A 26,777-nucleotide genomic window follows, 5' to 3' on the forward strand; every position below is an offset into this window, starting at 1 on the left:
GTAGAGTGTATACTGGATCGAAAATCTCCTCGTCCTCCTTTATTGTGATATGCTTGATGAAAATATGCACATTATAATTAGGGTGTGTCCCAAAATTTGTACCCACACTCTTCCCACACAAATTTGAACCACTAATGTAACTGAAAGTGTGCCGATATTTCAAATCTCCTGGGCCAGAGGTTGAGCTTAAAATTATCATGGTGTATACACAGGGTCCTCAAGGGAGGGCACTGACGTTGGGAGTTCTCTATGCTCTTCCCCCAGGTTGAATGTGTATCCAAGATTACACGGCTCTCTGTGAGAGTGAGCTTTGGCACCATGCCAGTTCAGTGCACATCCCTCTTTCTCGCCATCCCTGTCCCCTAGGTTCTAGTGATTTGAGGTGAAGGGAAAAAAGTATTAAAAAAATGTAGATTATATACCAATTTTGTTAAGAAATTGTTATTAAATGTATTACTGTGAGCTTCTTGTAGGGCACTGTGAGACTTCCTTACTTATAGTACAGTTGTATACACATATAAATGTGGCTAGGTGACAAGGTATTTTTTTTACACAACCTTTGGATTTATTTAGTGCCTGCCTATTCCCTGGGTTAAAGTTTTTTTTTTTTTAAAGAATGCAATTTTTATGATTGGAGAAAACATGCAGAATGTAACTCCACCTCCTTTCCGACTTTTACAAGAGGATCATAGGGGTCTCAATGAATTTCACAAACATAAGAAAAACTTAGATTTACTATATTGAGCACATGCATCCACCATTTTAGAAAATGGGGGGAAGAACACGTAAGGTGAAGGAAAGATGATTGTGGAGTAGTAGTTTGAGGAAGCTTGCAGCAACGTGTAAACTTGGCATACTAAGTGATGAGTGGATTAGGAATCAATTTCTACTATATTGTAACAGAGAGACAGTAAGAGAGGAATTATGGATGGAAGATGAACCACCATTATGTGAAGTATTACTAGTAGCAAAAGGAGTGGAACTCATGATGAGATATGTGGATGAGATCAAACAAGATTATGTGTTACATTCGTGGGCCTCTAAATGGGTTTCCTGTAACAAGCAAATATGGGCCTCACTATTATTCAAAAACTCACTAACGTGGGACAACTTCCTCCTATTTCTCAATCCATTCACATTCCAAGTGAGAAACGAAATTTTATCTAACCTATTCATTTTCAAGGCACCCAGAGCACTTCCCAACTAACCTAGCGTATTCAACTTTGACTTGTATGAGGACAAATTTTTCTATTTTTTCCCACTTGCTCCCAAAACCCAGTGTGCCCCAGCCACACATGAGAAACCCCCTTCCATCCCGTGGCGATAGAAACCGCCTATTCGCCCCCCCCCCCAGGGCAGCAGAGGCACCACACCCTATAGAATAAAAAAAAATTAAAAAAAAGAAGTAACTAATAATTGGTAAGTCTTAACCCCCCCCTATATTTAAATGTGTTTTTTATGTACTTTTTTTTTTTTTTTTTTTACTTCGGGAGCATTTTCAAATCGCAGTTTACTATAACTATCCCTTTATTTGGGCCAGGAGGAGATCAACTTCTTCTGGGGAGCTAAAGTTATGCATCTTATTCTTCCACATTACTTTCAGGAATGCTGGAATTTCATTTGAACGTGTGCCCCCAAACTCCTTAGCTCAGGCATTCTGAAGCCAAGCTCCCACTGCCATTGCGCAGTTCTTTTCCCAAGATCAGAGCGGATTTGGTAATGCCCAGAGTCAAAATGAAGTGCTGTCTCAGTCACAGCTCTCCCCAGAATCAGCTCACTTGATGGCATAGATTTGAAAGTTGACTAATATTTTCCTTGGAGCTTTTCTGTCGGGATGCAACTTAAAAGGCTCTCTGTGTACTCTCTGTATTTCTGACTCAAGGTTGATATCTTCTCTATCTTTCAACACTCCCTCCCTAAGGAATTTACAGACAAATGCCTTAATATCTCCCTTTTCTGAACCCTACGGTATTTTAAGGATTCTCAAGTTGTTTCTTCTCGCGTGCATCTCAAGCCTCTCCATGTCCGCCTGCAAAGATCTGTTTTGGGCTTTTAGGGACTCTAGGTCCTTTGTATTCCCCTGCACGACCCCTGAAAGAGACTTAACTTCAGAATCCAGAATCCCAGTTCGCATGCCGATGTCATCGATCTTAGACTCCAGGGCCTCACATTTCTCATGAATCCCTTTCTGATTCGCATTCTGAGATCTCAAATTTAGAGAGTAGGTCACCCCTTAGGGATTGAAGCATAAACTCAAGCTGCGATTGACTGCCGCCGGCCCTCTCCCCTCCAAGTACCTCAGTTGAATTGTCTTCATTCACTCCACTTCTATCTACTGGAGCATCGCTACTAACCATAATAGGCATAGATGCTAATAGAACTTGTGTGAGAGAAGAGGCTGTAGGAGCGGCTATAGCGGCGGCAGCAATAACAGTGGCGGGAGCAGTGACCAAAGCATAGGGCATATCACCGTAAGGGGGTTTAGATGATTTAACCATGGAATCAACACCAGCCCGTCTCAAGTTCAGAAGCCTTCATGAGAGGAGAAAAACGATTTTCGAGCGAAATTGGAGGGAGACTCTGCAGAGGGGCGGATGATGGTTCTTTAGAGATGACTGCTTGCTCCATTATCTTGAAATAGGATTTAAGTGAGGGGGTAGCTTTGAAGGCAGGACGGTTTGCTTTTGCTTTTGCCACCCTTAATTTTTTTGTGTCGCCAGATTTGGGAGTTTTCCTTTTTCGTGGAGAGGTAGGAACCACTCCTCCTGTACTCAACTCTGCAACCACTTGGCTTTCTTTGTTCTTAGGCTCTAACTGAGAGCGTAGCTGATATCTGTTCTTCACAGGGAGAACCCTCCCCGCCTCCCCCCCCCAGAACCGCAGGCTGAAGCTGAGGCACACCCCCTGCCAGTTTTTGCTGTTGAAAAAAGACTCACCCACTGCACTGCTGTCCGGGGGGGCCACAGGTAGGTACCAAACCGGAGGCAGCAAAATCGCAATCCATGTGCTGGCAATCCCTCCCTTCAGACAACCATCTTACCGGCTCACCATAGGAGCCAGGAGGATATCTTGCAATGGTGCCACTCAGAACAGAGACCTCCCGCTGAATTGCTGCGTAGCCTCTCCCTTCCAAACCTCTGAGGCCCACGAATGTAACCAGGGGTTTCGTAAGCTTAGGTGGGTTCAGGATGGGGTAGTACAAGGGGAGTTGCACTAATCATTAGAGGCAACGTAGGGATCAAGGTAGAAAATTTAGACACAGATCAGTCAGGGAGATGGCTGGTGGTTACCTTGACAGTTGGTGGGTATCCTTTAGTTTGTGTAGCTTATTATGGGCCAAATGAAGATAATCCGGGGCCCCTTTTAAAATTGGAGGCTAGTTTACTAAATACATCTGCACCCATTATAATTAGGGGTGATTTCAATTTGGTATTGGATAAGCAGTTAGATCGCACCTCTAAAGCGAAATACATTACTCCACCTAGAAAGTTTTCTGTGCTCAAAAATATAATTAATTTAATCTACTGGACATTTGGAGAGTTATGAATGGGAGCTCATGGGACTTTTCTTTTTTCAGTAAGAAATACAAACACCATTTTAGAATTGATTATTTTTTGGTGGATCAGACTATGTTTTCTGAGGTTGAGTCGGTAGTGCATATCCCTGCAATATTATCAGATCATTCAGCTGTCAAGCTGATTCTTAATTTTAAACGTAAGGAGTGCCAGAGGAGGTGGACTCTTGATAGGACATTGTTACCGAATGAGGGGGTTAGGTCAGAGCTAGGGGTAATATCTGATGAATATTTTAGGTATAATATAGGGTTCGCTAAGGACCAGATAGTGTGGAAGGCTTTTAAAGCCTATCTGAGAGGACTTTTAAGCTCCATAATGTTTAAGAAAAGAAACTCCACGAAAAAGACGGAAGCCGATAGGCTTAAAAAGATTAAGGAAAAGAGGTTGAGCTACAGCGTGTCTCGTTGGCTTGTCAGAACCTAGTGCCGCAGCTGGAAAGGGAGCTCGAGGGTCTTCAGGCCAACTTCCAGGCCAATTTAGACAGGATTCTGAAGGATAGATGGGACGCCAGCAAGTTACAACATTTCGCCTATGGCGAGAAATGGGTTTCCCTTTTGGCTTGTAAGACTAGGGCAGACAGGGTTAGAAATCAGATAAAGAGCTTATGTCAAAGAGGGTCAGGAGCACTCCTATTTGATGACGATAAGATTTGGGAGGAGGCTAGGTCATTCATGTATAACCTGTATGAGGAAGATATGGAACCGGGACCAGAGAGAGCTAGGGAGTGGCTGAATTCAATAGATCTCCCCAAGCTGTCCGAAGTAGATAGGCTGTTTTTGCATACTAACATTACTGAGGGTGAGATTAGAGTACAATTTAAGAAAATGGCTAGGGGCAAAGCAGCTGGTCCTGACGGGCTTCCAATAGAGGTCTATCTTGCTATATTGGACAGGGTGGTGCCGGTTTACAAAAACATGTTCAATAAAATATACATGCAGGGGGAAGATGCTCCCAGATCATGGTCTGAAGCGACAGTGACCTTAATCTTAAAACAGAATAAAGATCCGCAGAAAATGGAGTCCTATAGACCCATATCACTGCTGAACTCGGATCACAAGATCTTTGCAGGGATACTGGCAACAAGGGTGGTGAAAATTATTAAGGCCATTGTGCATCCAGACCAGAGGGGGTTCATACCTGGTCGACAGCTTAATGACCTCACCTTTCAAGTCATAGGGGCAGTGGATGTCGCGATGGATAAGAAGCTTCCACTCACGATAGTTGCAATAGATGCCGCTAAGGCTTTTGATCAGGTGAATTGGCTCTATCTCTGGGAGACTTTACAAAGTTTTGGTTTTCCAAGTAATTTGGGGCAGGCAGTCAAATCCCTCTATTCTAACCCCTAAGCAAAAGTCTCAGTGAATGGTGCTCTGACGGAATGGTTCGATATCTCAAGAGGCACCAGGCAGGGGTGTCCTCTGTCACCATTATTGTTTAATTTATATATCGAACCCCTAGTTTGCTGGTCAGTGCGGATCCTCTCATCAATCCTTTTAGAATTACAGAATTAGAGCTAAAGTTTGCTCTTTATGCGGATGATCTTCTCATGTATACTTCTAACCCCGCAGAAGCTATGCCTAGGTTGTTTGAGAAGGCGGAAAAATTCGGTAAAGTCTCTGGTTATAAAATCAACAAGGATAAGACCGAAATATTGGAATGGAATCAAGCCAACGGAACACAGGGGGCAAAGTGTCAAATGAGATACCTTGGGATTCATCTAGCCCAGAATCTGGCAGATATACCAAAGACCAGCTGGAAGAAGGTGTCTAAAGAGGTTGGTGGCCTATTAACGTGCTGGGCAAACTTCCCCTTGAATATATACGGGAACGTCAACCTCGTTAAAATGATAATCTAGCCTAAATTAACGTTTTTGTATAATTCGATTCCATTATCCTTCAGCACAAAGGATATCGCTAAACTCCAAGGTAAAATCGGTTCTTTTATATGGGTCACTAAAACCACCAGAATTGCCTGAAAAGAGCTCAGGAGAGTTCTAAATGTGGGCGGACTTGCTTTAACTGATTTACTCACTTATTGTCATGCATTCCATTTTAAGAATTTTAGAATTTTGGCCAATAAAACAGATTCTTCCTCTTTAGGTTTATTATTTCAGGCCATGCTACATGACGTTCCGCCGGGACAAGAGTTTTTTCTTTATAAATTTGGGCATCCCAAGTTCTACAAGAAAGTCAGACTTAAGATCTTGGGAGCAGCACTAAACAACTGGATTTATACCAGAAGGGTTCTGAAAATTCCATACTATACAGTACAGGCCCTAATCTGGTATTCCCCCGGCACTCCTGAATGCCTTCAGGATCAACTCCGTCAACCACTTAAGTTAGCTGGTATCAGATTTTGGGGAGACCTTCAGAAGGATTCGCAGCTGATTAGTTGGGAGTCAATTTCCAGTTTGACCTGCGGGACACTGACAAGATTCAAGTTTTACCAGCTATCTGCGTGGTGGGCAACGAAGTCTTGGGGCAACGAGAATGCAAGTCTGAAATTCGATTCAGTCTCTAGAATGTGTACCTGGAAACGAGAAGTCTCGTTTTGGTACTGGGCCCTTTTGGAAGCAGGGGAAGGGGTGGAATTGGGAGCCAGGAAACTCTGGGGTAGTGTTTTTGGAGATGACGATGAGGGAATGTGGAAGAAATGCGTTACTTACCTGTAACTGCAGTTATCCAGTATTAGTGTCTTTCATAGATTCACATGCCTGAATCATTCCCCGTCGTCGAGACGGGAGCCTCCGGTACATAAAAAAGTAATGTCCTAAGACATACATAAAGAGAATAGGTCTAAGGGTCTAACCTTAGTAACCTATCTAGGTCCTTATGCAGGAAGGACCAAATAGAGTAGGCTCCAGGGTCCCACCTTGGTAGCCTATCTGTGTCCTTTTGTAAAAAAAAGGACCAAAACAAAAGGAACAACCAATCAGCTACTACCTCCCTCTAGAACCTTCCTGTGAGGAGCCTCAGTCTCTCAGATTTTCGTACGCACCAAGTTGGATAGGTGTAAACCTGTAGAGAGAGGTGAGTCCTTCCAGGGGAGGCGGGAGGGTGCATGTGAATCTATGAAAGACACTAATACTGGATAACTGCAGTTACAGGTAAGTAACGCATTTCTTATCCAGTATTTGGGTGTCTTTCATAGATTCACATGCCTGAATCAGAGTAGCAAGCAATACAATATGCACATTCTGTGAAGATACAGACAGTATATTACTGCAAGAAATGAACATTTGTGACTGTAGGAAAAAAACAACAGCATACAATGTCATGCAGAATCTAGTAACAAAGAAATGTGCATACCAGTCAAGGATGGTGGGAAGTAGGAGGGCTCACCTCACTGGAATAGATGGCGAAGCACTGCTCTGCCCACTGCTGCGTCTTTCGTCAGCTCAGCGTCCAAGCAGTAGTGCCTGGTGAAGGTATGCGGGGACTTCCAGGTCGCCGCTCTACATATGTCTAGGAGTGGCACTCCAGCAAATAGTGCCGCAGACGTAGACATGGCTCTGGTGGAGTGGGCTTTGGCCCGTGAGTCCAGAGGTCTTCCTGCCTTCTCGTGGCAGAGAGTTATGGCTGAGGAGATCCATCGTGATATGCTCTGTTTAGTTAAGGGCATGCCTTTCCTAGGCCTGCTGAATGCGACAAAGAGTTGGGATGACTTCCTGAATTGTCTTGTTCTGTCAAGATAGAATTTTAGGCATCTTTGAAGGTCTAAAGAGTGCAGTGATCTCTCAGCCGGGGTAGATGGGTTCGGAAAGAATGATTTAAGAACCACCGGCTCATTAAGATGGAAGTCCGAAGGGACTTTGGGTATGAAACGTGGGTTGGTACGCAGGATGACTCTGTCCTCCTTGAATTGAAGGAATGGGTCCTGGACGGAAAGGGCCTGTAGCTCGCCTACTCTTCTGGCCGAGGTCAGAGCAAGTAGGAGGGCTGTCTTCCACGACAGGAATTTTATGTCAGACTTGTGGATAGGTTCGAAGGGATGTTTCATCAGCTGGTGAAGAACTATGTTGAGCTGCCACGTTGGAGGGACAGGTTTTGGTCTAGGGAAGGACCTAAAGAGGCCTTTCAGAAATTGCTTAATGAGTCTGTCCGCCCACAGAGAGGGGCCCCTAGAAGTTCGAGTGAACCTAGAAATCGCTGCCAAGTGGACCTTGATGGACGCATGGGCCAGGCCTGAGTGCGCCAGGTGTAGAAGGTATGGCAGGAGTTGTTGGGGAGTGACCCGGAAGGGGTGTAGACCCTCCTTTTCACACCAGATGCAGAAGCGTTTCCACTTGAGAGTATAGGTCTTTTTTGTGCTGTTAGCTCTGGCGTTGGACAGGACATCTTTGCACTCTTGTGGGATGTTTAGATGGCTGAACTCACGGTAGTCAGGAGCCAGGCTGACAATTTCAGAGGGCCCAGGTTCGGGTGGAGAACCTGCCCGTGAGACATCGTGAGCAGGGTTGGGTGACTGTGAAGACGAAGAGGTGGGTGGACGGATAGACGGTGGAGCTCCGTGTACCAGTGCTGCCTCGGCCAGGATGGGGCGATGAGGATTAGAGTGCAGGGCTCCGATTTCATTTTCCTGATTACTCTGGGTATCAGTGGGAATGGCGGAAAGGCGTAAGCAAACACGTTCTGCCAAGCTATTGAAAATGCATTCCCTAGAGTTCCTGGTTGGGGAAGCCTGCTTGCGAAGCTTGGGCATCTGGCGTTCTCCCTGGTGGCGAAGAGGTCTATCTGTGGTGTCCCCCACTTCGTGAAGATGTGGTTCAATGCACTCTCGTCTAACTCCCATTCGTGGGATAGGGACTGTTCTCTGCTGAGGGCGTCCGCCAGGACATTGTCCTTGCCTGGAACGTATTCGGCTTTGAGGGTGATGCCATGTTGTAGAAGCCAGTTCCAAACTCTCTGAGATTCTCGAGAGAGAGATAGCGAGCGCGTCCCACCCTGTTTGTTCAGGTAGTGCATAGTCGTGGTGTTGTCCGTCCTGACTAGCACTGGGGAGTTTCTGATGCGCGGGAGGAACGATTGGAGCGCCAGGAAGACCGCCCGTAGCTCTAGAATGTTGATGTGGAGCTTGGACTCCTGTGGCGACCATTTTCCGTTGGTCTGCAGTTCTTGTAGGACTGCACCCCAGCCCTCCAAGGATGCATCCGTGGTGATGATATGTGGTTGCGCCGGAAGCAGGAACGGTAGTCCTTGCGACAGGTGTTTGTCTGAAGTCCACCATTGTAGACTGTTGATTAGATGTTGAGTGACTCGTAAGCGGTCCTCGAAGGATCCCTTCGCTTGTGTCCATTGTTTTGACAGTTCTTCCTGAAGGGGGCGCATTTTTAGGCGGCAGTGAGGGATGAGAAGGATACATGACGACATCATGCCAAGGAGCGATTTGAAGAGGCGGACGGTCAGAGACTGTTTGGATGCCACTGACTTGGCCAAGGAGATGAGTTTCGACTTTCTCTCCTGTGATGGAAAGGCCTTCGTGCAATCCGTGTCCAGGGTAGCTCCTAGGAAGGTGATGACTCGAGCTGGTGTCAGGGATGACTTTTCCCTGTTGAGGGTCAGTCCAAGGCGGCGGAAAAGATGCAGACAGGCGCTGGAAGATGCAGCTGCGGCTGCTCTCGACGGAGCTTTTACCAGCCAGTCGTCCAGGTAAGGGAAGACCTGGTGTCCCTGCTGGCGGAGATAGGCTGCGACCGGAGAAAGGCATTTCGTAAAGATCCTTGGAGCAGATTTGAGGCCGAAGGGGAGTACGCGGAATTGGTAGTGTATCCCTGCGACTGCAAACCTTAGGAACTTTCTGTGACCCTTGAGGATAGGGATGTGGTAATAGGCGTCCTGTAGGTCGAGTGATGTCATGTAATCGCCTTTTTCCAGGAGTCCCAGGATCTCCTGTAGCGTGACCATTCGAAACGATTGCTTCTTGAGAAACACGTTGAGGGCTCTTAAGTCGAGAATTGGACGCCATTTCTTCCCCTTCTTGTGGATGAGGAAGAAGTGGGAATAGAAGCCCTCCCCCATCTGGGCGTGTGGAACTTTTTCTATCGCGCCTTTCTGGAGCATGGATGTTAGTTCTTGCCGAAGCAGCCGCAGGTGTCTGTGAGGACGCTTGACAGGTGGTGTCTGAGGAGGGTTTGAGAGGAATTCTAGAGAGTGGCCGAATTGAAGGAGTTGTAGAACCCACCGGTCTGTCGTTATTTGCCGCCAGTTTTGAAGGTAAAAGGAAAGCTTCCCTCCAAGTCGCAAGGGAAGCGATGGTGGAGGGGCTGGCCAATTGGAAAAGTCATTGTCGATTGCCTGCTGGTCTCTTCTGTCCTTTCCCTCTGTAGGACGATTTATTGAAGGAGGACTGACGTCCCGACTGGTTTTGGCGCTGTTGAAATTGCGTTTTACCCTGAGAGTACGAGTAAGAGGACTTGTTTTGATAAGATCCTCTATAGGAGGATTGTCCCCTCCCCCTGTTGGCACGAAAGGACTGAGTGCGAGATTGCAGAGTGCCCAGGGCTCTGGCTGTGTCAGTGTCCTTTTTAATTGCAGTGAGGGCTTCGTCAATCTTCTCGCCGAATAGGTGATCGCCATCATAGGGCATATCTAAGATCTTGGTCTGGACCTCCTGTCTGAAAGAGGTGGCTTTAAGCCAGCCTTGGCGTCGCAGGACAGCGGCTCCCGCCAGCTGTCTGAATCCAGTCATGGCCACGTCAATGGCGCAGTCTATCAGTTCTGAGGCCGATGTTTGGCCCTCAAGGAGGAGCGAGTGTGCCTCCGCTTTAGCATCTTCCGGCAGGTCGGCAATGTAGGGCGCGATGTCCGCCCAGAGTTGGCGGTTGTAACGCCCAAGAAGGGCGATGGAATTGGCAATTTTCACCGTTGTCGCAGAGGTAGTGGAAAAGCGTTTCCCAACTGCATCTAACTTCCTGCCTTCTTTATCTGGTGGTGTCGATAAAGGTGATGCAGGGTTACGCGAGTTCTTCTGCGCCGCCTGGGTGACCACAGAGTCCGCCTTGGGGTGACCCGTGAGGCATGCTGGAGCTGAAGACGTAGCTCTGTACTTTTTATCCAGTTTGGGTACGATTACCTGTAGGGAAGCTGGAGATTGCATGAGCTGCTTGCCCTGTTTGAGTAGATAATCAATGATCGGAATCGATCTAGTAGTTTTCTTAGTTGGTTCTTTAAAGTCATAGAGGAAACATTCAGTTTCCTGAGATTCCATTGACATATGGAACCTTTTGGCAGCCCTTTCCATGAGGTTATGGAAACCTCCAATATCAGCAGGTGGAGACTCAGAAGATTGTGGCTCCGGAGAGGCTGGAGAGTGAGTAACATAGTCCTGGTCCGCATCCACGTCCGTATCATCATCTCGGACTTCCCCTTCTTCATGTTCTCTGTCCTCTTCCTCGGACGAGATAGGGTCTTGAGCAGGGTCCTGTGCTTGTCCCTTGTGCAGGAACGGGCACAGATGGCTGCGGGGTTGGTGGGACAGTAGGGGTGGCTTTCTGCGGAAACCGCAGTTTGTAGAAAGTCGAAAAAACTGTGAAGTTTGGAGAAAATACGATATTCCTGAGGAGAACTCAGGTGGAGACTCCCTAGCACAACGTGCGGTAGAAAATCTGAGAGACTGAGGCTCCTCACAGGAAGGTTCTAGAGGGAGGTAGTAGCTGATTGGTTGTTCCTTTTGTTTTGGTCCTTTTTTTTACAAAAGGACACAGATAGGCTACCAAGGTGGGACCCTGGAGCCTACTCTATTTGGTCCTTCCTGCATAAGGACCTAGATAGGTTACTAAGGTTAGACCCTTAGACCTATTCTCTTTATGTATGTCTTAGGACATTACTTTTTTATGTACCGGAGGCTCCCGTCTCGACGACGGGGAATGATTCAGGCATGTGAATCTATGAAAGACACCCAAATACTGGATAAACTCTGGTGTGACTCTTTTCTATGTTGCAGGCAGTAGTGAAACCAGCTACACTTCGGAGGAATCATCTCTATACTGCCTACAGAGTTTATTGGACTCCTAGGGAACTATCTAAAGTGCCTGGGAGGGTTTTAACTGCCCCAGGTGTACGTATTCAGCAGCAGACGATCTTCATATGTTTGCGGACTGCCCAAGAATCAAGCTCTTTTGGACTGAGGTATGTGGCTTTTTAGAAGATGTGCTGCTCCAGCAGTTGGAAGTTAGCCCTAGGTTAATTTTTTTGGTCTTCTGTTGGATTATTGTATTAATGCTCCAGCTTCTAAATTTGTGTCTTATGTAATAATCCTTGCTAGAAGGGAAATCTGCAGGGCTTGGAAATCCGAAACCCCTCCCTCCTTTGCGGACTGTTTGAAGCTTATTATTTTGACTAGTCAATCTGACATGGGCTGTGATGAAACAAGTATACGTAAGATCTGGGCGGCCCTAGTGGCCTGGAGGGAGAAATAAAGCTGGTCCTATGATTATGCTGGGGTACTGTTTGTCCTGTCCTCCTAGTAACATACGGTCTTCCAGGCATCGTGAACAGGACCGGGACAAGGAAACAGTCTCATCTTGAGGGAGAACTCCTTTCCTCTTTCCACAGGCATCACACAAGGGTTGAGAAAGAATTGGCCTGTTTGGAATGTTCGGAGGGATCCCATCAAGAGGGTACCTTAACTCCATCGCTGCTAATGGAATTCCCCTCCTGTGCTGCCCCTCATTGAAATGGGTGTGGTCGTGACGGAACCATTCCGTCATCAGCACAGCCCAACCGTGACTGATGACGGAATGGTTCAGTCACAAGCATCGAAGGGGTTAAGGCATGTATGAGGACAATAAAAAAAAAAAAAAGATTATGTGAATGGAGTAGGGGTGAATTGCTTGAGTATGAACCAAAGTGAAAGTGTGACGGTTAAAGAAACAATATTTAAGGGGAAGTGATTCTCATGAGGGCTGATGGGACACATGGCTAACAAGAGAAAGTTTCCAGATGTAAGAGAAATATACAAAAATTGTGGGTGAAAAATACATTATATGAAGTGCTGCATGGGGTTTATGTAATGGAAGAAACAGAGCTTGGAAACAAACAGCATTGTAATGCTTTGAATTAGATTACCATTGATAGCAGAAATGTCAAAATGATATTTGAATCATTTTCACACCTCAGGGCGTTTTTGAACAAAATTCTAAAAGTAAACTTAAGCTACAAACAATGGATTAGAGAAGTAGGTTATGGAGGACGGGTGATGAAAATGACACTGTATTTTCAAATTGCCTAAGCTTCACAATAGGGTAGTGCTAGAAAGCTTTAGGTTTCTATTAAAGGGGATAGCATTACGAGATAGCTCTTTCAGAAAACATTTAATATGTTTTAGGACACTGACATCCACTCACAAGCATATTGTGGAAGAGGGTTGTTTCGATTTTGAAAGATTCCATCTATAAGTGTTTAAAGAGGAGTTATGATGTTTAAAAACATATGCTCACAAAATAAGATCGAAGAAAGGAACAGTACCCATTATATCTAAAGTGAGAAGATGACTGTGGTGAATAATTGGTGTGATTGTGTAAATCATGATTATCTGAATCTGCAGAGGCTGCGGAATGGCTAACAACAATCTTGGTAGCCAAGAAATCAAGTGGAGAGATCGTTTTTGGATTTGAGAGTACTTAACAAGGGCATTATGGTGGGTAAGAATCCACTTGCTGAATATTTCAGAAATGTCAGTGGTGACCAATGCCACATTTTTATTCCACTTTGGACCTGGCCTCTGCATGCCTTCAGATTTTCATGCATGATGATTCACATTCATACCTATAATGGGAGCTTACAGATCTGTGACAATACCCTTTAGGGTTGCATCTGCTGCATCAGCATGTCAATTGGCAATGAAGGGTAAAACTGCCTGAGATCATTACCAACTTTGCACCTCACTAAATGTTATCATTGCTTTTAATCTTTTTAATTTGTTATTGGTGTACTGTATCTAAATCTGATTTGCTGGATAAGGTGAGGCTGGGCTGGGGTTGTCGATTGAACAGAGTGCTTCCTATTTCTAGTAAGTTCCTTGACGGCCATTCTGGCTAGGCCGTTATACAAGGTTAGGTATCGGTCTAGCGGCCACCACACGCTGCCACCTAAGCAGCCTATCAACCATAAACAAGCATTTACAATGCAATGGTTTTGCCTTTGTTAAAGTTAGAGCTATTGGCATTGCTCTTGACACTCTGAATCTCCACTCTGCACTCTGAAGCTCCACTCTGCACTCTGAATCTGCACTCTGAATCTCCACTCTGCACTCTGAAGCTCCACTCTGCACTCTGAAGCTCCACTCTGAATCTCCACTCTGAAGCTCCACTCTGCACTCTGAATCTCCACTCTGCACTCTGAAGCTCCACTCTGCACTCTGAAGCTCCACTCTGCACTCTGAAGCTCCACTCTGCACTCTGAAGCTCCACGCTCCACTCTGAAGCTCCACTCTGAAGCTCCACTCTGCACTCTGAAGCTCCACTCTGCACTCTGAAGCTCCACGCTCCACTCTGAAGCTCCACTCTGAAGCTCCACTCTGAAGCTCCACTCTGAAGCTCCACTCTGAAGCTCCACTCTGCACTCTGAAGCTCCACTCTGAAGCTCCACTCTGAAGCTCCACTCTGAATCTCCACTCTGAAGCTCCACTCTGCACTCTGAAGCTCCACTCTGCACTCTGAAGCTCCACTCTGCACTCTGAAGCTCCACTCTGCACTCTGAAGCTCCACTCTGCACTCTGAAGCTCCACTCTGCACTCTGAAGCTCCACTCTGCACTCTGAAGCTCCACTCTGAATCTCCACTCTGAATCTCCACTCTGCACTCTGAATCTCCACTCTGCACTCTGAAGCTCCACTCTGCACTCTGAAGCTCCACCCTGAATCTCCACTCTGCACTCTGAAGCTCCACTCTGAATCTGCACTCTGAATCTCCACTCTGCACTCTGAATCTCCACTCTGAATCTGCACTCTGAAGCTCCACTCTGCACTCTGAAGCTCCACTCTGAATCTGCACTCTGAAGCTCCACTCTGCACTCTGAAGCTCCACTCTGAAGCTCCACTCTGAAGCTCCACTCTGAAGCTCCACTCTGAAGCTCCACTCTGAAGCTCCACTCTGAAGCTCCACTCTGCACTCTGAATCTCCACTCTGCACTCTGAAGCTCCACTCTGCACTCTGAAGCTCCACTCTGCACTCTGAAGCTCCACTCTGAATCTCCACTCTGAATCTCCACTCTGCACTCTGAATCTCCACTCTGCACTCTGAAGCTCCACTCTGCACTCTGAAGCTCCACCCTGAATCTCCACTCTGCACTCTGAAGCTCCACTCTGAATCTGCACTCTGAATCTCCACTCTGCACTCTGAATCTCCACTCTGAATCTGCACTCTGAAGCTCCACTCTGCACTCTGAAGCTCCACTCTGAATCTGCACTCTGAAGCTCCACTCTGCACTCTGAAGCTCCACTCTGAATCTGCACTCTGAAGCTCCACTCTGCACTCTGAAGCTCCACTCTGAATCTGCACTCTGAAGCTCCACTCTGCACTCTGAAGCTCCACTCTGCACTCTGAAGCTCCACTCTGAATCTGCACTCTGAAGCTCCACTCTGCACTCTGAAGCTCCACTCTGAATCTGCACTCTGAAGCTCCACTCTGAATCTGCACTCTGAAGCTCCACTCTACACTCTGAATCTGCACTCTGAATCTCCACTCTGCACTCTGAATCTCCACTCTGCACTCTGAATCTCCACTCTGAAGCTCCACTCTGCACTCTGAAGCTCCACTCTGCACTCTGAAGCTCCACTCTGCACTCTGAAGCTCCACTCTGCACTCTGAAGCTCCACTCTGCACTCTGAAGCTCCACTCTGCACTCTGAAGCTCCACTCTGCACTCTGAAGCTCCACTCTGAAGCTCCACTCTGAAGCTCCACTCTGAAGCTCCACTCTGAAGCTCCACTCTGAAGCTCCACTCTGCACTCTGAAGCTCCACTCTGAATCTGCACTCTGATGCTCCACTCTGAAGCTCCACTCTGAAGCTCCACTCTGAAGCTCCACTCTGAAGCTCCACTCTGAAGCTCCACTCTGAAGCTCCACTCTGAAGCTCCACTCTGAAGCTCCACTCTGAAGCTCCACTCTGAAGCTCCACTCTGAAGCTCCACTCTGAAGCTCCACTCTGAAGCTCCACTCTGAAGCTCCACTCTGAAGCTCCACTCTGAAGCTCCACTCTGAAGCTCCACTCTGAATCTGCACTCTGAATCTGCACTCTGAATCTGCACTCTGAAGCTCCACTCTGAATCTGCACTCTGAAGCTCCACTCTGAATCTGCACTCTGAAGCTCCACTCTGAATCTGCAGCTCCACTCTGCACTCTGAAGCTCCACTCTGCACTCTGAAGCTCCACTCTGCACTCTGAATCTGCACTCTGCACTCTGAATCTGCACTCTGAAGCTCCACTCTGAAGCTCCACTCTGAAGCTCCACTCTGAAGCTCCACTCTGAAGCTCCACTCTGCACTCTGAATCTGCACTCTGAAGCTCCCCTCTGAAGCTCCCCTCTGAAGCTCCCCTCTGAAGCTCCCCTCTGCAGCTCCCCTCTGCAGCTCCCCTCTGAAGCTCCCCTCTGAAGCTCCACTCTGCACTCTGAAGCTCCCCTCTGAAGCTCCACTCTGCACTCTGAAGCTCCCCTCTGAAGCTCCACTCTGAAGCTCCACTCTGCACTCTGAAGCTCCCCTCTGAAGCTCCACTCTGAAGCTCCACTCTGCACTCTGAAGCTCCCCTCTGAAGCTCCACTCTGAAGCTCCACTCTGCACTCTGAATCTGCACTCTGAAGCTCCACTCTGAAGCTCCACTCTGCACTCTGAATCTGCACTCTGAAGCTCCCCTCTGCACTCTGAAGCTCCACTCTGCACTCTGAAGCTCCCCTCTGAAGCTCCACTCTGCACTCTGAAGCTCCACTCTGAAGCTCCACTCTGCACTCTGAAGCTCCACTCTGAAGCTCCACTCTGCACTCTGAAGCTCCACAGCTCCACTCTGAAGCTCCACTCTGAAGCTCCACTCTGAAGCTCCACTCTGAAGCTCCACTCTGAAGCTCCACTCTGCACTCTGAAGCTCCACTCTGAAGCTCCACTCTGAAGCTCCACTCTGAAGCTCCACTCTGAAGCTCCACTCTGAAGCTCCACTCTGAAGCTCCACTCTGAAGCTCCACTCTGCACTCTGAAGCTCCACTCTGAAGCTCCACTCTGAAGCTCCACTCTGAAGCTCCACTCTCAATCTGCACTCTCAATCTGCACTCTCAATCTGCACTCTACACTCTCAATCTGCACTCTACACTCTCAATCTGCACTCTACACTCTCAATCTGCACTCTACACTCTCAATCTGCACTCTACACTCTCAATCTGCACTCTCAATCTGCACTCTCAATCTGCACTCTCAATCATGCTCATCAGAAAAGTATTTTTCTTCTTATTTTTATGTAAAACCATCTGAAGTATTAGTGAGTAGGGGGGGTTCATATTTTTCTCCGGTAGATTATTTCTTAGGGAGCGTGATTGTGGTTCAAGCCAATTTTAATTTGATAAATGAGCCATAGCAAGAGCAGTAAATTACCATTTAGGGGACCCAATGTTTTTACTTTCATGGGCCGTGAATGGAGAGTAATTGAAAGTTAACCGGTTGGTCAAATATTCCTTTTAATAAACGCACGAGCAGCCGGTCCAGGGCTGTCTTCTCTGTCTAAATGGGCGACAGCGTCTTGTTTGCATATGCCTCTGGCTATAAATCATCATTGTGCGGCCATAATTAGATATTCTACACGTTTAATGCAAGGAACATACGCCCATTCAGTGTGTCAAACATCAGAGCCTGCCACATGCTCCGAGGCCCCTGCGACTGTGGAGGGACGAGAGAGCAAGTGCGGTCTCTCCCAAGAACTTGTGCCCTGCACCCAGCATGGCACAATTAGGGCCATTCACCGATTGGTCACAGTTTATTAGCAGCCTATAAACTTCTCCTCTGCTCCCGGGGACTTGTTAGGGGTCTGTCACCTGCGACTGCCAGAACATCAGCTCCCCCCCTCGCCCCCCGCCCCTTTCACGGCCTCCTTTGTGATTTGTTCACAGCGCGTGACTTTGCTGGCAGATCACACACAACCCGAGTTAAGCGCATAACAATGTGTCTCCCGGTCCAATCGGAAGTGGTTGGCATTTAATGTGTTTTTTTTTGCCTGGTAGAAAGAATCATGATGAGGAAGCAAGACAAGGAAGACCTGTTTTTCGGACATCCCAGTATTCAGCCAGTGGAAAGTTGGGATGGCCTCCTAAAAAACGTTGGGCCTTTATTTATTTTAGAAATGAAGCTGTGGTCCCCAAACCCCTTGCATTCTTTCGCCGTTCCCCTCAAATAATACACAGCCCTTTTATCTTCACACATGGCCACATCTGTCTTAACTGTTCACGAGGAGCAGTTTAAATGCAAACGTAGATATTTTTGGTTTTGTTATTTTACTCGCAAAAACAGAGCTGCAGGAAAGCATAGAAAACACCCCCAGCGAAACAATTGAAATGACCTTTAGAGGTTGTCGCGCAGAAGTGATGACAGGCCGGGGAGCATGGAGACAGGACAACTCCCGACGCCATCGCGGTGCTCTCCGGAGCATGTGTCGCACTGGCCATGATCCAAAGATGAGTCAGGGGCGTGTGCTTCACTACTCTTCGTCATTGTTCTGCTATCTCCATCGTGAAGTGCGTGTGCATTAACACGACGAGCGACGGCACGCTTACCTCAGTCAGGCTGTCTCCGAGTATGAAGGGTGTGGGCGGGCGGGAAACAGGGCTCTTTCATCGCGGCCTAATCAATAAAGCATTTCCCTCCTTCTCCCTGTGCGGCATTGTTAAAATCTCCAGAGGCATGTTTTCCCCACCAAGGGCTATCAAATTATTGATAATGTTTTTTGTTTGCCTTTTCACGAAGAGCGGGAGGGGGGTCGGGAACGGCCACACACGAGGTAAACGGAGGAGGGGGGGGGGCGGAAAGGCACGAAGAGCGGGAGGGGGGTCGGGAACGGCCACACACTGACAGCGGGAGGGTGAGGGGCGGGAACAGACACACACACAAGGACAAAGCAACAAACTAAAAAACAAAGCACTCACCTGGACATCTGGCAGATCTCTTGCTTCCTGCTCTCCACTCCTCCTCCCGATGACGTGGTGGAGGCTCGGCCGGCTGGGCCAATCCCAGCGCGGCCCTGGCTGGAGGCGGACGGCTGCTTCCTTCAGCTGGCCGGCCGGCCTGAGGAGAGGGAGGGAGACGGGCTGCCACGGAGCGGGAGGGAGGGGCTATCGAGCGTCTTTTGTGCAATGTCCCGAGCAGGAAGGCAGAGGCAGGTGCCGGCAATGCCGGACCAGAATCGGGGGCGTTCCCGGCGTCGCGTGACGTCGGCAAAAGTCAAAGAATGTCGGGAACGCCCCCGTGTCTGGTCCGGCATTGACGGACAGGCCCCTCGTCCAATGGCTAGGCTCCATTTATGGAGCCAGCCAATGAATGACAAGGGCCGACCCAAACCCACACACACAACTCAAGAGGTTTTTTGGCACATGCGCAAAGCGCATGGCCAGTCAAAACCTAAAAAGGGGCCGATGCGCAGATGCTCTACACTGTTATGGGTAAAACTGCCTGAGATCCTTGCCAGATTTGCAATTTACTGAATTTTATTGCTGCTTTTAATCTTTTTAACTTCTCTGTGTACTGTATCTAGATCTGAATCACTGGGGAAGGTAGGGCTGGATTGGGAGTATCGATCAGACAGAGCGCCTCCTATTTCTAGTACTTACCTTGCCAGCTGCTCTGGCTAGGCCATTGTACAGGGCTAGGTAACAGTCTAGTGGCCGCCGTATGCTACCTCCTAAACGGCGGATCAACCATAAAATGGGGCTGATTAACTGACGTGTCGCAGGTGTGCCAAAGGCAAGTCCATTTGCTCCTCGATCCGCCAGGGGCCAGAAACTCTGCCCCTCCGGTGGGACAAAAGTTAACTTATTTGGCTTCTCAGCTATTATCGCTTAGGCAGGTTTTGCACAGTGCCTGTTCCAATACCCTGGCGGAGGAAAACGGCAGGTGCAACCACTGTGGGTTTTCTCTCAAACTTGTTGCTAACCCCGTTTACCGACCCTCGGGGGACAGTGTATGTACTTCCAGCGGTAAAGTGTTCAGTATCACCTGCGGTTCACTGGTACGTCATTTTTTCAACAATTTAGACTTTATCTAAGATCAATTACCAGATGTACAGTTTCTCATGAAAACATGGTTAAACCAGTCAACACAGTCTGAGCCAGCATTAGCACTACCGACTGGCTAATGTATTAAAAGATGTAACAGACCCTGTGGGCAGGGCGCAAGGGGTATTGCTATGATTCACAATACTACTATTGGATGCAGTGTGGTCTGCAGTCACGTTAATAAGAATTTTACCTTTTCAGGTCTTCTGATCTTTAGCCAATTTAGACATTTTAGAGAAGCATTTATAGACTAAATTTCTAAAGACTATTTATTTTAATAAGGCTGCTTTTGATCGTCAGGTAGCTAACCGTCTAAAGAATTCAGTCATATTTTATGAGCGTATCCCTGCAATTCCAGTGGGGGAGTTCTCCTATTTAGAAATTACTGAAATACCACAGCATAGATACATTTTAATGAGTTCTCAAATGAATTGAATTTCTTTAATATTAGGCTTTCCTGCAGGGAAATTTAGCCACTCTGATTGGTCACACTGCCCCTGTGATAAGCTTTCAAAACAGTCTGGCCTCCATATAGTTTTATTCTGTGGTCTTTATAAGGAAGAATGTGCAAGGTTCATCCTCCCGATTTTAAGAAGTTTTAACTTTGAACAATGCTGTGCAGCACTTTATTTTTTAAAGAGACTTTCCAATCAATTCATATGTTGTTCAATAGCTTCTTTTTAATGGGTTTGCTTTAGAAGAAAGAAAACTCTGCACCACATCACTTTATAGTTTAGTATTTTGAGGTGTTTTTGCTCGCCCGACTAATATACTGATTGGAGTTGGGGGAAATTTTAGCTTCTAGTGCAGGGTTTCTATATTCTCATATGGACTCTGCAGCTAATAATGAATTCTGTGATATGTTTATATATTTATTTTTATTCACGAGGCTTGTCACACCATCGGCAGCAAGGAACTGCCTAGTTCTTAATGACAAAGAGTCGACCCGTAAAGTGCTGGTGCAAGGTGGTTTATTTTAGTGAAGCCAGCGCTGCCGCCATGACGCGTTTCGCCTTCGAACAAGGCTTGATCACATGACAAACTGCTCGTCATAGAGCGCAGCATTTAAAGTGGCAGTGCATACAAATGAATCATGAACATGAAAGAAATACTGTACAAGATAACGATGTTGTTACTGATGAAATAGCGGAAAATCCCTAAGGAACAAATATCTTTTCCAGGACATTTTTCATCTTAGTATAAAAGTAAGTTCGTAATTGATATATTTACAAACATATTTACATAGCATTATTAATAATTGGATGATACTACAACATGACAAGTAATTATGTCTATGTGTAAGGAGTGTCAACCCAATATATATAAGCAAACATTAGAATTGATAATGTAATGCAATAAGCCATGTAATATACTCTAATATATTGTAACAACAATCATGTCATGATTCAGAAATATAATGATCTAAATAGAGCCCAAGTGGGCCTGCCATAATGCCTGCTGAAAACAATAAAGTGCTGAAGTGATTGTGCAAAAATATCAATACATGGTGCAAAAAGAGACAACAGATAATTCATATTAGTATTGAGAAGTACTAAAATTCATGATTTCTTTTAAAAACAATTATTGATTACAGAAGAGACACCACTATGTCAAAGGTTTACAATCATAGAGATTGACATTATAAAGATGGCATAAATTCTATATCCGGACAGGACTTGAAGGCATACAGGATATTTATTTTTATGTGCAGGTTTGTACTTTTATGATCTGTATTTTAATGGATCGAATAAAGATTGTGATGATGATGATGACTATATTTCCCCACTGCCACTCAAACTTTCTCATTTTAACATCATTTCCAACCTAAATTTACATTTTGATCAGACTAATGACTCCGTTTAATCATTTAGTGGTGGGTTTGATGCACACTGCGGGACATCTTTTGGATCCTGTTTTCTCTAACCTACCCACCTTTCAAGTGTCTACCCATATTCCTGTGACATGGTCAGAGCATTTTATGGTACCCATTAGCATCAGCATCCCTAGAGCTGCCAGGACTACCACTGCCAATCCCCTTATGAGAAGGCAGTGGTATAAACTGGACCAGCAACATTTTGGCTGCTGTATTCAGGCCAATATCCCTCAAGCAGATTTCTATATGGAGGATGCCGAGTCAAAGATGAAGGAAATAGGATAGTAGTTTTCTGGCTGAGCAGCATCAACAGAGGATTTCTTGAAGAGGGGGATGACTTTGGTGTATTTCCATGGCGTAGGCACCACCAATGACACCAAAGAAAGATTAGCAAGCTTTAAAAAGGTGGGTGCGCCAAACTTGTGAAGCTTTAAAATGTACTTGGTTTGATCGGGTCATCAGGAAAGCCCTACTTACCTTGATTCATCATGGGCAGTGAAAAAAAATTATCAAGCAGGGTTAGCTCTTTCAATTCTACCCTTTGCGATGAGTCACCCATTGTACAGGGTGGACCTACCTTCTTAGGATCTGATGCTTACTGTGAAGTGTGAGTAGATGTCATTGACCCTTTTTACAAAGTAGTCTACAAGTTTATCATAGTGGCTAATGGAAGCCTCCACCAGCCCCAGACGAAGCTTCTGGTTTGATTAAGCAGTCCACAATGGAATACGTTTCTCTCAAAGTGTTACTGCAGTTTTTAATTTGATCTGGGAAAAAGTCGGCGTTTTGTGATAGATTTTAATATAGCCTTATAGCCCGCTGTAGTGGGCTATACAGGCTATAGAACATTAGAATGTTGGGAGCTCCATTGCAGACAAAGGAGTGCTCCCTGCTTCTACGGGCCGGTAAAGGCCCGCAGAGCAACATTCCAATGTTCTACAAAGGCTTCTCGAAGCTCGAGGGGATTTATCCCTCGAGCTTCGAGAACCCTTTGTTTAATTTGTTATAACATTCTGCCCTCTAGTGGCAGAATGTTCAAATAGCCTTATAGCCCTTCGTAGCAGGGCTATACCGGCAATTAAAGTCCTGCTGTCTCGTTAAAGTCCCTCGCCTTCGGCTCGGCCCTTTAACGATTCAGCGGGCCTTTAATAGCCGGTATAGCCCGCGTTAGCGGGCTATAAGGCTATAGTAAAGGCCTGCTCCCGCGTTAAAGGCCTGAGCTGAAGGCGAGGGACTTTAACAAGAGACAGGGACTTTAATATCCAGTATAGCCCTGCTACGAAGGGCTATAAGGCTATTAGAACATTCTGCCACTAGAGGGTAGAATGTTCTAACAAATAAAACAAAGGCCTTTCGAAGCTCGAGGGGACTTAAATCCCCACGAGCTCCGAGAGGCCTTTGTAAAACATTGGAATGTTGCTCTGCGGGCAGCATGAAGCACTCCATTGTCTACAATAAAGCTCCCAACATTCCAATGTTATAATTGCCCTTATATGAAGTTTGTTTGCTAGGATATCGTAGGTTTTCCTCCTGCTATTTTCAACCACTTTGCAGTGATTTTTTTCAGCAATCAATGTGTCATTAAAGCAAGTGGTCGAGGGTCTCATTTTCACCAAATCCTTCATCGGTAGAGTGTACTGCCACTGACTGACTGAACAAATCTCCTGAAAGCATGGCCCTCTGAAGTCCCAGACCTTAGAGATTGCAGACTTGGCCAAATTCAGTAATAGTCCACAAGTAACAATATCAACAACACCGCACTCAAGGATGCCAGATTAGAGGAGTTCACCTTTTACAGAAACTTAATTCAACCTCCCACAACTATTGTATCTCACGGTTCTCAGCCCCGTTTCTTGTTCCTTATACGGCACGCATTTACTTTACAACAAGAGTTGCGCTCTTTATGTACATTCACACATACAGACCTACATACACTCTGAATATAAAGACACTGGGTAGATTAATTGAGGTTATCCTGAATTGACAGGCAGACAGCAGTTAAGGTTGTTCTTGAAACTCTGCTTCAAAGGGACTGAAACCTGTGCATCCGGAGATATTTGGCACTTAAATAGGAAAGGCATTTATGCTGTTTACTCACCTACTGGGCTACCAATGCCTTCAGTGTCATGATGGTACATGGAAAACGTTGTTTCCTCTTCTTTTATGGGAAATGATGCAGCTGGCGAAGTAACCTCATGTCCTGTTATAAATATACAGTGTTAATCAAAACAGAAGTGCATTAATGTTATGCTGCAACACACCCTACTAGGTGTAGTGTGCTACTTATGTGGCAAAGTACTTCTACACCCCACATGGGGTAGTAATGTCTACAAATACAATACAATACTATGGAGAAGTTGCTTACAGAAAATCAATTTGTTTTGTCTCAAGGCACATTTGAACTGCCTGGTCCTCGCTGTCACACAAGTTTAATTGATTATATTTTACACAAAGTCTCATTTTTATCATGGATAAATTACTAATCAGGAGAGATATAATTAATATGCATTTATTGGAGGATCCTACTAATAATAGACTAGAAACACATTACAAACGCACAATTTTATCAACTGCAAACTAGCCCTTGTTGGGAATGGGTCACAGTAAGCCCTTCAAGGTGTATTTTAATCTGTATTCTAGATGCTGATCAACAACTTGCAAGATTAGAAGGATACGTCTGTCACATTGTGCAAATCTGTTAAATCGAATCTCTAGAAGATTATATATGCAAGGATAAAAGTCCCAACCATGTATATTTCATCTATCACTGGTGTTTTTCATTTTCCTATGGTCCACCTGCCTTTTCACCTTTCTGGAATAGTTTTTAGGGTCACTGATCACAGTGGAGCCATCAAGTGTCATAACTCAACCTCAACCCTTCCCTATATACTGATCTACCTACCCTGCAATGTTGATGGATTAACCCTCTTCACCCCTTTGTACAACCACTTGCTAGTAGCAGCATTTGTAATTTTTTGCGCCACAAAGCTGCACCGAGGGTTCATGCCTACTGGCCTCCCCTACTATATTAAGTCCAGTGGTTTAAATCAAATAAAGTCCTTTGTGTTTATTCATTTAACATTTTTGTGGATCTTTGCAAACATTATATGTATGGGTTTTGCAATAATAATCATTAACATCATAACAAGTACAGACTGAAAGATGATCACAGTAAAATTGGTGCAGGTTTCATTACGGTCACCCTTAGCGGATCATGATGATTATTTGCATGGGCGGCTTTTGCAAGAAGGAAGGCTTGGGTATTCCATCTCACACTTCATCTCTATCTTCTTTGTCTCCAGGTCTTGTTTAAGTGAATATACAAGGTGTCATGGTAAAGCAAGGCTAGAGGATCATGGGCACAGGTCACATCAGAAGCACCTGAGGGTTAAAACAAATTCCAAACTAGCTTGTTTAAATAACAAATTCGGGAAATGCTCTGCCACTCATTGTCAATGGGTGCTGCCCAGCTGCCAACGGCTGGGCAGATAAGGTTGAGATCCACTCCAGCTTGAGGAAGAAGTTAGACACAGAATAGATTTTGAGTACACTGCTGTTTGGCTTCCAAAATGATTAAGTGAGTGCGGCCAGTTTCTCAAGGCCCTGAGGAGCTCTGCTGGATACTGGGGCACATAGGTACACATTTTATCTTACTGACAACTAATAACCGTCAACCAGGAAATAGGCAGATCTTCCTACCCTCTATATCATGGGTACTCACAGGGGCCACAAAGTATAGCCTGTGGTGTGACCGAGGGCCGCACAGCTGCTAGCAGGGTGACGGTAAGGGGGTCTAGATGATTCAGGGATTGTACAAGTAGGTCTAAATAAATGTTAAATAAACAGGAAAGCATTTATTTTCAGGTTAACTAAAGTTAAGTGATGGGGAACACTGCCCTAGTTTGAGGTTTCGACTAGCTTTATTCGATTTCAATGTAAAATCATAAAAGCAACAGCAACACATATATATACATCAACACATCAAAGACATTTCATTTCGCAAGAAATTAACAAACATTTAAAAAAGTGATTAAATCCATAAAAGAATTTAAAATTCAGCTAATCACTGGACAACAAAAAGAAATGAACAAAATTAAAAATAGGGGGAAAGGGGGCCATTCAGTACAGGACCACTTCTAGCCGTCCGGAAGTTACTCTGAGTTACTTAACGGTGCGACGGGACATATAAATATCTAGGGTAAAAATCGCTTAAACTCCAAGTAGATATTGGACCATCACCTATTTGCGGCTGCCAAGATTTGAGGTATGGGACGACATATTTGTTGCTGAATTTTACGAGAACCAAATCGCCCACAGTATTTTTTACAAGGGGTCCTAGCCAGCCCACCCTTCTGACGCTTAGAATAGTGCCATCTATATTGGTGGGCAATGGTCTATTCTTAGTTAACCAGAACGCTACCTTGTTCCTTAGATCCTGCTGACTTTCATGTTTCCCCTTTGGGAGTTCTGGTATACCTGCGAGGACAGACACAATGGGAGCTGCCTCTGGTGGCAAATGAAGGTGATTAGTTTTACGTGGGATGGTGTTATGTCTAGCCGCTATTCTATTTTGGGATGGCATTTCTTTATTTTGCCCAACCCTGAGGTGAGAACACTGTGGTATCGTGGCTGCTTTCGAGTTTTTTAAAGTGTTCACGGGTGGGGCAGCTATTTGTTTACAGATGGTTGTGTTTTGTATAATAGAAACAGGTGATTCTATGGGGGGTGGGCACTGTAGTGGTACTGGTCCTCCCAAGGTTTTTGTAGGTAGCGAGTTAGCCTTTATTGCTTCTTCAAGTCCCGTTAGTCTATCCCCTAGGCTAGTTATTTTATCGAGCAATGGGGATATAATAGATTTCATGATATTTTCAAGCACGGATAATAGGGAATCCTGTACAAGTACATTCAGATTATTAGTGCTAGGGGTATTGTGTACTGGTCGCTGTCGGCTTAATTTTTGTTTTTTGACCTGACTGCCTGTTTGGTTAACTTTATCTCTCTTCCTTTTGGCCGAGGGCACCTGGGTAGAGACTATGGGTAGGGAATTTGATGTTGGGTGAATTGTGTCCTGTAAGATCTGGGTCGGTTGG

The 26,777-nt window shown here is 45.8% G+C and overlaps 1 protein-coding gene across 4 annotated transcripts in view; it reads right to left on the bottom strand.

The window, feature by feature from the left end:
• The window catches only part of LOC147708596 (uncharacterized), a 174,286-nt gene that overhangs the window by 43,533 nt on the left and 103,976 nt on the right, over positions 1-26,777 (bottom strand). For all 4 annotated transcript variants that reach the window (XM_086927274.1, XM_086927273.1, XM_086927272.1 and 1 more), the window contains exon 5: positions 23,786-23,887. In XM_086927274.1, coding sequence (XP_086783400.1) covers positions 23,786-23,887 — 102 coding nt within the window. The remainder of the gene's footprint in view (positions 1-23,785; positions 23,888-26,777) is intronic.

This window comes from Lissotriton vulgaris, chromosome 6 (genome assembly GCF_964263255.1).
Source record: "Lissotriton vulgaris chromosome 6, aLisVul1.2, whole genome shotgun sequence".
In the NCBI taxonomy this organism is placed as follows: Eukaryota; Metazoa; Chordata; class Amphibia; order Caudata; family Salamandridae; genus Lissotriton; species Lissotriton vulgaris.